Genomic DNA, 12,781 nt, shown 5'->3' on the forward strand with positions numbered 1-12,781 from the left:
TCTTGCAGGAGGATTATGTATGTGACACACGTAGGGGAGGTAAATGAGGAAAAAGGACGGCTGAACTATTTGGCGTTACTTTGGATTTTAAGGAACAAACCGTGAGAAAGAAGGTATCTTTCATGCCATTCATGGTTTACCTTAACAAGTTACCCATGATAAAGTAAACTGTGGAAGAAGTGAAACAGAAATTGACAAAGAGGAATCAAGTTACCGTAGCAGCGGCTCACAGTTTTCTTATCTTGAAGAAAAGGAGAATAGTGAATGGTGCCTACAGATTTATCCAAGATGATAAGGTGCCAATTTCAGAGTAATAAAGACGACAATCCCTGAGAATTTTGTCTTGCTACAAAATTTTCAACTCTCTCAGGATGTTCACTCCCTGGCCTAGTGTCTATTTCAGCCCCACCTCCTGCCATGAGTCCTCCAAGGTGGGTTGTGATCCACTGTCAGCTTTGGGTCCCGCTTCGACTTCTGCAAACCTATCACCGTAATCTGCTTGTTCTGCGCAATTCCAATGAAGGTTCAAAACTACTCCTGCTTATTAGCTACAGAGAATGCTGTAGGGTACTGACAATTCAAATATATTGGATGTCTTGATGTCTAGACATAATTTTGCCCCCACGAAAGTTTTCCAACATGAAATAATTATTTGCATCGAGGTTCAAGCTCTTCATTTCAGCGTAAAGTTTTTCCGGAGTATGGAAGAGTAGCATTCAGTAGAAAATGGATCTATTTGGACCCCTTATGAAAGGGGATTCAGAAACACTTCTGCACCAAAAAGAGCTGTGCGTGGCCCAATGGAGACCAAATACCCAGCTCTTTGCTTCTAAAACCTTAATAGTGCTTTCCCTTGCAGGTTTTATCACAAATGCGTTTTTGCATTTGGAAGACAAATGAAAGCCACAATGCTCTAAGATGCTGCCTATGTATTTCCTCAATTAAGTTACAGCTGATGTTTTAATTTCTAGGTCTCATAAGGCTTACTACAAATGTCCCAACCAACTGTTTGAGTGTTCCTTGTTTTGCTTCAAAAAAACACCCAAGCAAAAAAAATGGACGTAGTCTTTCCAAACAGTGACAATACTTAGTATCCACCCCCCACACCACGCACAGCAATTCTTCCAGTGCTTAAAGCAAGGAGTCTCTAGGATTACCTTTGGGGGAAAAGTGAAGGGCAGGGGACCAGACTGTGCACCTTTCACACTCAAATTTGCTTCTATTCAGACTGTTCCCTATCTTTTACATCTTGCCTAAACACGGCAACAGGGTAGGTTATTATAATACTCTTAAAATAGGGTAGAAGCTCTCTTAGCTGCCATAATTAAGAAAAGTAAGTGGTGGTAAAAGGGGAGGGGCCGACTGAATCAGACGTCGTCAGAAAAATGACTTGTCACCTTCAATGTCGGCACAAGACTCTAATGTGTGTTGACTAAAAAGTTTGCTATGGTCCTTCTTACGTAAACTGTACACCTCTAAGGTCCCCCAGGGGAATGGGCCAACTCTTTCTCGTGTGAGGTCCGGGGAATAAACGTGTCAGGCTTTGCGGACCTGTGACAGTCTGGAGGCAGCCCTCAACCGTGCTGCAGAAGCACAAAAGCAGCCCCAGACACCATGTCCACAACGGAGTGTGACCGTGTGCCACCAGAACAACCAAAAGAGGCGGCAGGCTACTGCGCTGAACGCTGAACCGACAATTTTGTCTTATTTTGAGTAACGGAAGAGAATCCTCTGAGGTTTTTATGACTTATCCCCTTAACCCTGGGCAGTTTTCACCCGTAACTAGCTCGCAGACCTCCTCCTGCCTTTTTTCTTTTTTTAGTGATCTGCCTTTGGTTTTTTTATAGGAAGAGCAGATCCTCCCGCGTTCATGTGAGCTCAAGAAAGAATAGAGAAATACTGGAAACGGCATGTACAGGCGAGGGAAAGGGCACGACTAACTCCCGCGGAGCAGACCGTTCAACTGCCACAAGCAACAGGACAGGCACAGGCCGGTGTGTGGCCTCCCGCTCAGGAGTGCGCAGCGGCTGCGGACTCGGAGCAGGTATCTCGTGGGGGGAATGAACACCTCCGGCCCGGGGAGCTGGGTACACGAGAGTCAGTTAAGAGAGCTTCTACCGTAATACAATTCTATGAAAGAGCCAAACAAGAAAAGAACCTCAAAATCCAGAAGGTATAAAATATAGCTGGATGTTTGCATGTGATGGATACACAAAAAGGACATGGAATTTCTTTTAAAACTGAGGAATCAGATAGTCGGATACGTGATTCCCGATGTTTACAGATACTTTCGATGAGTAACACATCAATCTAGTAAGTTTTATAATTAAGACCCATCAATATAAAATATTCACAGTAAAGGACTAAAACAGGAGAAATGCAGAGTAACAACACGGAACAGTCTAAACGATAAGAACTTAATGATGAAACTGCCCAAGTATAACTATCTTGCATCCCCCAAATGTATGGCCATGGAGCAGAGGGATCTCTTTACCAGGATTATAATGGATAAAAACTCTCTCTTAAATCTGTAAAACCAAAATGATGGCTATTTAAGCAGCTTAACACACCACACTATTACTTATGGTTTACCAAATAATCAAGTCTATACCTCTAGATTGAAGGAGGTCAACTTCTTTCAGTGTACAGTCAACATTTATCTGGAGTTGTCTGTTCATGCTTCTCAATCTTGTCATTTCCTCAGGCTAGTAAGAAAGGACCCAAAATAGCAATTGTGGGAAAGTCATTATCAAGCCCAACATTTAAGAACTGCTATTCACGTTAATCGTTCTGACTGGTTATTACCAGGATACATGGCCTTAGTCCAAAAGAGGGCACGCTGAAGAAGTCCTAAACGCTGAAAGGAACAGTCAGGTAAAACGGGGACATCAGTATGGCCACGTAAACACAAAACGTGCATTGTAATCACAGAGCATGGTAAGGGAAGCTATGAGGATCGATCCGTAAAACAAGCAACGTCCACGATCGTAGTCTCATCCAGGCTTGGAGAAATGACAACAGTACTAAGTTAAATTAATGTGGAGTGTCAGACACTGTTCACCAGAGGTTTCTTACTCGTTCCTCACCACCATCTTTCAGGGCAAGCATCGCCAGTTTATAAATGAGGAAGCCGATGCCCCAAGAAGACCCAAAACTTTTCCAAGGTTATCAAAGAAAGGAAGTGGTAGAACCGGGATTTAAACACACTTTTTCTCCTACGTCAAACAAGTGGGCTCCACTCTCCCTCCAACTTCCTTTCCTTTTTCATTGACTTCCAGCCCAACCTACTCCCCTTAGGCGTTTCAGGGGCGTACACGAGACAAATGTAAAGAATGCTCTATTCTTCAGTTCAAGTTTTCTGGAAGACTTGACTTCCTCTGGCCTTCTAAGTTTCTTTACATATATACAGGAAAAAAAATAAGTGAGGTTTTAAATTCCAGAGGCATAGGGACTAAAGCGTTCACCACAGCCCAGATATTAACTCAGTTACTAATGTGCTTTGAGCTATATACGGTAAAAGATGAATATCTGTTAGGACAGAAGTTGTTAAAAACCTGTATTTTTCTACACACCATGTTAATATGAGAGTCAAGAAAAATGAGCAAAAAGGCTCTCCATTTACAATAATACAAGCTCTCACACTGGAGGTGTTCTCGGAATAACTGGGACCGCCCCTTAAATTCGCGAGTATGCAACCTTTAAAATAAGGGATAGAACACAATATAATAAGAGCTACAATTCCTTACACTGCTATGGGAACACGAAAGTCATTCAGAAATATTTATTAAGGACTGCCTGACTTTTTCCTATCTGCAAAACACGGGACATTACCACGTAAAATGCTTATACCTTGTCTACCAGGCAATAGCAAGAGTTTAAAATATACGTGGGCATCTTCACTAAAGATAAAGCACTCGGATCAGTGCCAGGAGTATGTAAAAAAAAAAAACCTCATTCTTTGTAGAATCTTACCCGGAAAGTCAAGTACCTAAACGAGTTGAATCTTCCTATGAAGGTGCAGGAGGAAGGGAGGGGGGGGGGGGTGTTTCAGACGCAAGGGTCCTAAATAGTGAAGCTACATAAGTAAGTATGGAAATACTAGAATACACTTGATAGTCCAGAGGCTACGAGCACATTTCCCTGTAAGAATACCAACAGCTCTAGTCAACAGGATCATTTCCAAAGACAGGAGAACCACCAGAATTCCCTAAAGAAATAACTTCCCTGTAAGATTCTTAGGTCCTTTTTCATAGCTTCTGATGAAACCAAGGGGTGGGGGAGCTATTTCTGAAAAGTCAGTACCATTTGTAAACAAGTGCACTGTATTTTCGAGGAGGACTTTCAAGATTGGCTGTGTAATTTAGAGTTGTTGTAAAAGATCTGACAAAGTCAAAAATTCTAAGCTTTTTTTCAGAAGGTGGCAGAAATACCTTAAGTCAACTGAGCACTTGAAGAAGTTGTTATCACAGAGAGCAAGGCTGACGACCACTGTTGTTGTTTGGTGGCTTGGCCCTCATTATGCATCTGGGGCTGGAAAATGTAAGTTAGTCCAAAAACCCGCTTAGAACAAGATGAAGGAGAGGAAAAACTTGGGTGAGGGGGAACTGGCAGCTCTCTGCTTAGTGAAACCTTATTTATCCTTCAAGGTTTAACTTGCATTTTCCCCTCCACCGTGAAACTGTCTCATCTTTGAACCCTAACAGCAAAAAGCTAACATTGCTATCGCAAAACTCTCAAAGTACTTAATATCCCTACCATTTAGCTGGCCGACACTTCCGATTCTCTTTTCTCTCACACAAAAACACAATGCTTTGCAAAGAACAGACTGAGGCCATCTTGCACTTGTGCCCTCCTTAGATCATTTCACTCTTTCTCTAAATTCTACAACTGCAACCTGTAGCTGGTAACCAATGTGCATTTCAGACTCCTGAGGTACACACGGTTTTTTTTTAATGCACTGCTTGTTAAGAAGCTGATTTGCAAACTTGAAGGTAGCGATAGGAGCTTAGTAGCGCGCGCACACACACATACACACACACACACACACACACACACACACACACACAAAAACCCCGCAAAACTATTCTCTTTTCTGTAATCCCACATGTGAGTGGGACAAAGACAGCCACTTACCGAGCACTTCACTCCATGCCAAACACTTTTACATATGTTGTCTCTTTATCTTGACAATATTAAAATATAATTCCCTTTTACAGATAGGGAAAATCAAATGCACAGAAGAGCCAGTGATTGCCAAAACTATTCTGCCTCCAGAGCCTATGTGGACACTCTGTGAACTATGTCCTGGTGCTTCAAGTGAGCCTCCATCAACAATAGGGAATTCTGACTAAATGCTTTACTTCTGGATTAACTTCCTCTGTAACATACCCTTATGTTATACATGTTCCTAAAGCTACAGTTTTGCAAAATGGTTCTCATCGGTGTGTGTTTTTCCAGTGTTGTCCAACCAACACTCATAAGACTATTCACTATTTGCTGGGTACTACATAAATTCATTACTACGTATTATTTAATCCTAACAAAAATCCCAAGAGATAGGTATTCACAGGTATCATAGATAAGAAAGTTGACAGTGAAGAGAGAGCCACTGTCTGAACATCCATCTAGAACTGTCCCTCACCCATGCGTTGTTAATAGTCCCTCCTTCTACTCTACGGCTGGCAGCACACACGGAAGGGGATCACACGCTTAAATTTCTCGTCTCTCAAATACCGTCAGTTACTTGGCAGGAATTATCCAACAGCCATAGGTCAGTAAACACAGGGCCCACGGTTACGTGAGGGAAAATGCCTTTTATGCTAAGAAAATCTGTTTATGCTCCATAAGTACCTAAAAGACTGCAAAGTGCCCAACCACCAGGGTAGATTCTCACGTGGGTTATATTCCTCAATACCTCCCTAGTCACAGAATTCAATGAAGATTTTGAGTGGAGGAAAAAAATGAAGAATTCATCACCTTTTAAAGACAGCTTTGTAATTTTCTAAGCATTTTAAGTAAAATCCTCCCTTCTTATAACACTATTCTTTGAAATTCTTTCTAATACTGACTAAATTCCTTTCAATTACTAAATATACCTGTTTATCAATAATTTCTTTCTGGCAAATTCCACCGGTTTCCCCAGGACCAGCAGAATAATCTTCAAACACCTCAGCCTCAACATCTATGCCCCACCCGACCGATGCACATTAACCCGTTAACACTCCAGAAACCTCGCCTTACGAGTGAGACCTGTATGTGCTACCTCCTGAAGGTCTGCGTGTCTTAACTTCACACCTTTGTTAGCTCAGTGCTCTCTTCCCTTAGCAAATGCCCTCCCTGAGGAGTGGGTCTTTGGCCTTTTCCCCTTCCCTCTATTCACCGTAGGAAAATCAGCTGGAAACCAGGGACCTGCTTCCATATAAAAACACATCATGAAACTGCATGTAATTTCAGGAGTTCACAGATTTCCTTTGAGAAGCCACAATTCTCCATTAAAAACTTGTCTACAAAGGCAGAGCCGCATGCTGTCTGCAAGAGGCCCGACACGCAGGCTACTTCTCTAAACTTGGAAATGCTCAGCAACCTCCCTCAGTGTCGACACGTTGGGAAAAGAAGGAACGGCCCTATGGAAAGAAGCCAAGTGTAAGGTGAAGCCCTGAAGAAGACGCAGGACTTACCCATTTAGAGCTCCAGAAGAGGACACGGGAAGGCAGAAGTGCACAGAGTACACACACAGACGAGGGGCCGGGGGACTTGTCTCATCACCCGCGAGCATAAACAGCACTGACCCCACTGTGTTAGAATTATCTGTTGACAGATCTACTCGTCTCGCTGGCGGGTATGCGCTAAGCACCCAGCACAGGACCGCATTCATCGACTAAAAACGGCCTGCTGCACAGAGGAATGTTCAAAGGTGAAGTGACAGATCGGATCACAGCAAGCTGGTGTTGTCACAAGATTTTAGGAGGCTGGTTTCAAAACTTGCCAGGTTGCTTAACAATTTTTAGAACTCATCAGCAGTACTAAACATGTTAAAAACATACCGTCTAACTCTTTGCGTGAGAGCAGTGACTGTTAGGACTGCGGTCAAAACTGCTATCTTAGTTTCTACAATTATTTACACTTAACAACACTTCTCTGCCTGGAAATACTCTATGGTCAACACTTTCCCAGATTCATATCGATAGCGTTCTAAGTCATTTGAATTAATGTGCTTAAATAAGTAACTTTTAAACCTTGGCAATTTATATGTATATTACATGCTTAAAAGAAAAAACGGACACGTGAGAACAAATGACAAAATACTTAGTAGGGTGCACTTTCCTACTTTGACAAAAACTTACAGTTAATGAGATGCCATACCTTGATTATAAATGTCAGTTATTTGAAAATACGGATGAAGCTATGGAATTCATACAGGTGAAAAAAAAATACAAGCATCGCATTAGTTTGATGAGAACTACTGAAGGCCACAGTCCCTTGTCCGTCATTTAAAGAGCACAAAGCCCCTGCAGGGAAGAGAACCTGCAAGAGAAACGAGTGACCTGGACAGCCACCATCCCCACCTTCCCATCCACACACCGCCACCGAGGACTTACCGTGGGAATCGCCGTGGTACAGCTGACCCTTCGGAGCCGTCTCTGCATCAGGTCATGCTCCATACCGTTAACTTCGGCCTTCAAGCGCTCGAGCTCCTCTTTCTCGAGTTTCAACTGCTTTGCTAACCTCTCCATCCTTGCTCGCTGATGTAACAGCAAGGCTACAGTGTTACAGACAGAGTCATCGCAGAGAGGAACAGTGAACCAGTGACTGGGAAAGTTCTCCATGCACTGCCAACGCGTAAAATACTCCAAAGGAACCCTGTCCTCAACCTGAGCGGGCACTTACTCTTGCGTCTTGCTAATGCTGTCTTACCTTTCCCAGATCTGCTTGACTTTGGCTCTCGTACCAAAATGACACCCGCTGTAGGTCCCGCTGGCTCTGCCGTCCTTTGTTTCCCTAAGACTGTGTTTTTAACTATGCCTGCGTGGGTTTTAAACAGGTTCACTACCAGGCATATTTAATTACAATCGTAATTACTATCCGCCTCACATACTGAAAGAATAAATTCTCAGCTAGCTTGAAATCTGAATAGACTTAAAAAATCCTGTCGTCTTTTTCTTTAGTTAGGCTCACTATTAACTAATCCGACAACGTTCTTCATCACCAGTCCCACTTGTAAGTAGACAGCGCTTATAAATATTACACGCTCCAGGCCATTCTCTAAAACAGACACAAATTCTTTGACTTTGATCAACTACAGCCCACCCTCTTTTTCCTACTGTGTAGTTTGTTTTCTGACAATATTGACTTCGCTTGTCTGTGTTTTTGTCCCAATGCACGTTCTTCCTAAAAAACAGCCTTATAAGGTCACCATTATCATGCCTATGTGTTCATATTTTAAAACAGAGAACTCTGAAAGCAATAACCCTATTCTTGACAGCTATGCTACTGCCCAATATTTAATCAACACTAAACATTTAAATAAAACTAAACAGCTAATCCGGGGGCGCCTGGGTGGATCAGTCGGTTCAGCATCCGACTTCAGCTCAGGTCATGATCTCGCAGTTTGCGAAGTTCATGAGGTCAAGCCCCGCATCGGGCTCTGTGCTGACAGCGGGGAGCCTGGAGCCTGGAGCCTGCTTTGGATTCTGGGTCTCCCCCCTCTCTCTGCCCCTCCCCCACTGGTGCTCTTTCTCTCTCGAAAAATAAATGAAAACATTAAAAAAATTAAACAGCCAAGAAATGTGTTTTTTTTTTCAACAGGAGACTGCCACCTCACCACAAAGATGAAATTTCATAGTAGGCTAAATGAAATTACCTTGTGTATAGGCATAGTCATCTGATCCAGAACTAGAACTCCTCTGGTATTTATGGCTTCCCTTTTCTCCCCCAGAACCAGGTATCACTGAAATGGGCTGAATCGGTTCTGGGGCTGCAGAACGTTCTTCTTGGTCCACTAAATTTAAAAGATTTTCAGTCGTCGCTCGACCTACGGTAATTTTAAAAACTGTAGTTGGGTTTGGTATCATTCGAGGAGACGGTGACGGAACACATGAAGGTCCAGTTGGCTGTGTATACGTAATATACACAGGATTAACACTAAATGGAGGTTTTGGTTGCCCGGACATGCCTCTTGAAGGGGAACTTGAAGGTGGCGTGGTGGCTGTGTACAGTGAGTGCTGATTCCGTGGAGACGGCTGATTACTGATAGGTGAAGGACTCCTGTTCATGGCTGTCCCAGGTCTCTGAGAGGGTTCAACTGTAATTTCTATCTTCTTCATGGATCCTTTGGGTAAGCTGGACGGTGCGTACGGGAGATAGGCGACCGAATGGCTCCCCTGTTTCTGATAGCTAGGAGGTCCTTGTTGATACGGATGGGGCGGCGTGGTGGAAGGACTAGGTGGCATAAAGACATGGGAACCTGGATGGCCCAACTGGGAAGGCTGCACTTGATGTTGCGGAGAGCTGAAGGGTGAAGGACACTGAGAAGGGGGCGGTGAATGGTAAGCAGGTTGAGGAATCTGCTGCTGTTTGGGAGAATACTGAGAAGGCTGATAGTTCTGTTGATGTGGATAAACGGGTAAGGGACGCTGGCTGTAATGAGGCACCGGGCCCTGGGGGGAGGACTGCCACGGCGTACTCTGAGGAGTTTGTCTCCCTGATGAACTCTGAGATGTCTGTCTAATATAAATAGAACCAGGAGGCCCATAGAGATTGCTTGGAATCTGTGGCAGGATTTGTAAAGCTCTTGGTACAGTCTGTCCGGAAGGGAGGTTCTGGGATACCGTAACAGTAATGGGATTGGTACCATACCGAGGTATGTGCATGTATGAAGGAGGAGGAGGGGGTGGTGGCGAAGGCCCTTGCATAGCAGATGGACTCATTCCTGTTTGCATGGAAGATGGCTGTTGAGGTGGCTGTGAAGGAGGAGTAGCTGCACTTCTGTTCTGTTCATTCATAAAAAAGGGATTGTAGTTCGGAGCAGCAGCCACAACAGCTGGAGCTGAGTGTGGTTCCTGAACTAAGCAGATCAGCTGTTTACTTGCCGCATGCTGTGGATCAATATGTCCATCGCTTGAGCTGTGTACCAGTGTTCGACCACCGTTAAGTTGGGCTCCATCTGCTGGGTGGTAGCTACTAGGAGAATGGATACCCAGATTAATATGCAAAAGGCGATTTCGATTCATCCTGTTGTCCTCTGGACTATGGTATTCCATATATAAGTATTTGCTACTCTCCTGGGAAAGGGCTCGGCAACAGGCTTCAAGATTGTTGTTGTTCTAGGGGAAACAGACAGTAACGTTGGCAAAATTAACAAATCTTAATAGTGGAAGTGAAACTTTGCCGGTTACGCAAATACAACTGTCCTAGAATAAGTAGACAACGGTACTTGCGGCAGAAAAAGCTTCGCGGTCATCTATTCTGACCAGGAGATCCCAAACAATTCATCCGGTTCCACAGACCGGAAGCTCACAGGACTAGTACTAACTACCACGACTGCTACAGAAATGTCAAGAACCCGCCAATGAACTTTGTGACTCAACTCCCAGGTTTCTGACTCCAAGTCCAGGGCTCATTTTATGTCTGTTGCATCTCAACAAACTAAAATGTTGAGCTAATCTTGGACTCACCACAACCACTCTGAAATACAAGTTAAAGTAATACTCGTCATTAATAGTTAAACTGGAAAACATGAAAACAACCATGCTTTAGTTTTCAAAAAGCACTGAAACTACAGAAGGAGAAAAATTATAAAATTCCTGGAGTCAAAACAATAAAAACTCTAAAGCAGTCTTTTTTAACCAAATTGATCCCTACATCACTTCAGTTATCGTTATGAAAGAGTAAGCTAAACAAAGAAATCAGTAAAAACGAATACACTTTTTGAACTATGGTTCCACGACTTTGCCAAAGTTATGGTAAATTCTAACAGGAAACCAGGTCTCAACTGCCTTAATGAAATTCACTCACACTCCCAGAGTCTCAAAATTTTTTACCCACTGAAAGGCTGGTTGCTTGGTAAACCTTCAACATCACTGGAGGGTTTCAATTTTGTGAGTTAGGCACATACTCACAGATGATAATAGCAGAGTGACATTTTAGACACTCCACTCAACAATAATCATTCTGATGAAGGATTCCTTTTTTGATTTAAAATGCTATAAGGTAGTTTTCCGTTAAAATACAAAAATCTCAACTATTTTATCAGCCTCAAGCACCGTATTCTTTACTGCCTTCACAATAATAAAGTTTGTCAATTACTGGGACTTTGTAGTTCAGAAATATACACACAGATATGCACATACATACGTGCGTACTACTACCTATTTTAGGAAAAAGCACATTTTATAGAAAAATGAAAGGAAACACTTTTACTTCTGCTAAGAAGCACATAAGGTTAAACCCAAAACGGAACACTGAGTGCTATAATTTTGCCACTGGAATAACTTCTGGGTTCATCTATTTCAACTCATTTCCACATGAGGAAAGAAATGCCCGCGGAGTTACATGGCTTGACAACAAGCACTCGACTAATTGACGGGGAGCCAGTTCGAGATTCTTGGTGTCTTGCCTCCCACGGCTGCTTCCACTGTAACACAGTCATTTCAAGGGAGAGGATGTTGGGCCAAAAGCAAATTGTTCTAAGGCTTCAGAGGAAGTAAACGCAGATTCAGTCAAGCAAACCTTCATAAAATGAATTCTCAGGATACTAAAATTCTGAGCCAGAGAAAAAAAGTAATTGTTGAAATTTAAAAAGAAAATTATTAAAACTCACAGTCTGGCCTTTCTCTTATCCTGCTTGAAAATCACTCTGATCTGATCAAGGAAGAAAAGCTAGATATTTAGCAAATTTGGATCCAAAGGATTCAAATCGAATGCCAACTAGAAAATGTCACTGACCGATATCTGAGAGAAAAGAGTATGAAAAGTGAAGATAAAGTATCTCTGCGATTGGATTAAAAGGAGAACAAAAACTAGACAGTTTTATATGAAACCTAAAGCAGTCGTGGGTACTTCACTATTTGTCATTTGTCTTAGTACTGTTGAAATTTGGTGTTTTCTACAGTGAATTAGGCAGCCTAAGTAAAACAGTATCCTCACAAGAGGACCCGAATTCAAAATGATACAAGGCTGACTTGCTAGCCTATTCAAATGCATGTCTACAGTGACAAGGTAAGTCAATTTTCTCATCAAGAAAAAATGTAAACCAAAAATACAGACATTTAAGTATTATTTTTATGAAAGCATTTTTAAAATAAAACCACCAGAATGAAAGGTCATATTTAACCTGCTGACTGCCTTCAAAGAAAAACATGGATATAAAATATACCAGTCAATATGAAGAATAAATCAAAATTATTTAGTTGGATAAAGACATAAAAATAATTAAGAAAACACATAAAAGGTTTTGAAAAGACTGGGGCAAAAAAGCATATTCCTAAAGTGATTGTAAATTGAGAGGACAGCTCAGAGAGACTTTAAGACTTGTATATTAAATGTAAACTACTGAGTCTTTAAATGTAAACAGAAAAACTTTTCAGAGCCAGGAACTGGTAAGTCTCTCTACCAATAAACTATATTAATCCCAAAGGAACAAAGAAGAGAAAGACTTGGGTCAATGTAAAGTAATAACAAATGATCATTAACTTGAATTTAAAGTCCATTCCTTCGGTTTAGAAAGCGTGATAAAGACACTAAGCCGTGAAAAAATACAGGTGATAATGGGAAAAATTAAATT

The 12,781-nt window shown here is 42.1% G+C and overlaps 1 protein-coding gene across 5 annotated transcripts in view; it reads right to left on the reverse strand.

Annotated features, from left to right (window-relative positions):
• TAB3 (TGF-beta activated kinase 1 (MAP3K7) binding protein 3) overlaps positions 1–12,781 on the reverse strand; it is a 55,683-nt gene that overhangs the window by 13,082 nt on the left and 29,820 nt on the right. For all 5 annotated transcript variants that reach the window (XM_049643653.1, XM_049643649.1, XM_049643650.1 and 2 more), the window contains 3 exons: positions 8,861–10,322; positions 7,599–7,759; positions 2,612–2,705 (listed from right to left, as the gene is read on the reverse strand). In XM_049643653.1, coding sequence (XP_049499610.1) covers positions 2,612–2,705; positions 7,599–7,759; positions 8,861–10,322 — 1,717 coding nt within the window. The remainder of the gene's footprint in view (positions 1–2,611; positions 2,706–7,598; positions 7,760–8,860; positions 10,323–12,781) is intronic.

This window comes from Panthera uncia, chromosome X, assembly GCF_023721935.1.
Source record: "Panthera uncia isolate 11264 chromosome X, Puncia_PCG_1.0, whole genome shotgun sequence".
Classification (NCBI taxonomy): Eukaryota; Metazoa; Chordata; class Mammalia; order Carnivora; family Felidae; genus Panthera; species Panthera uncia.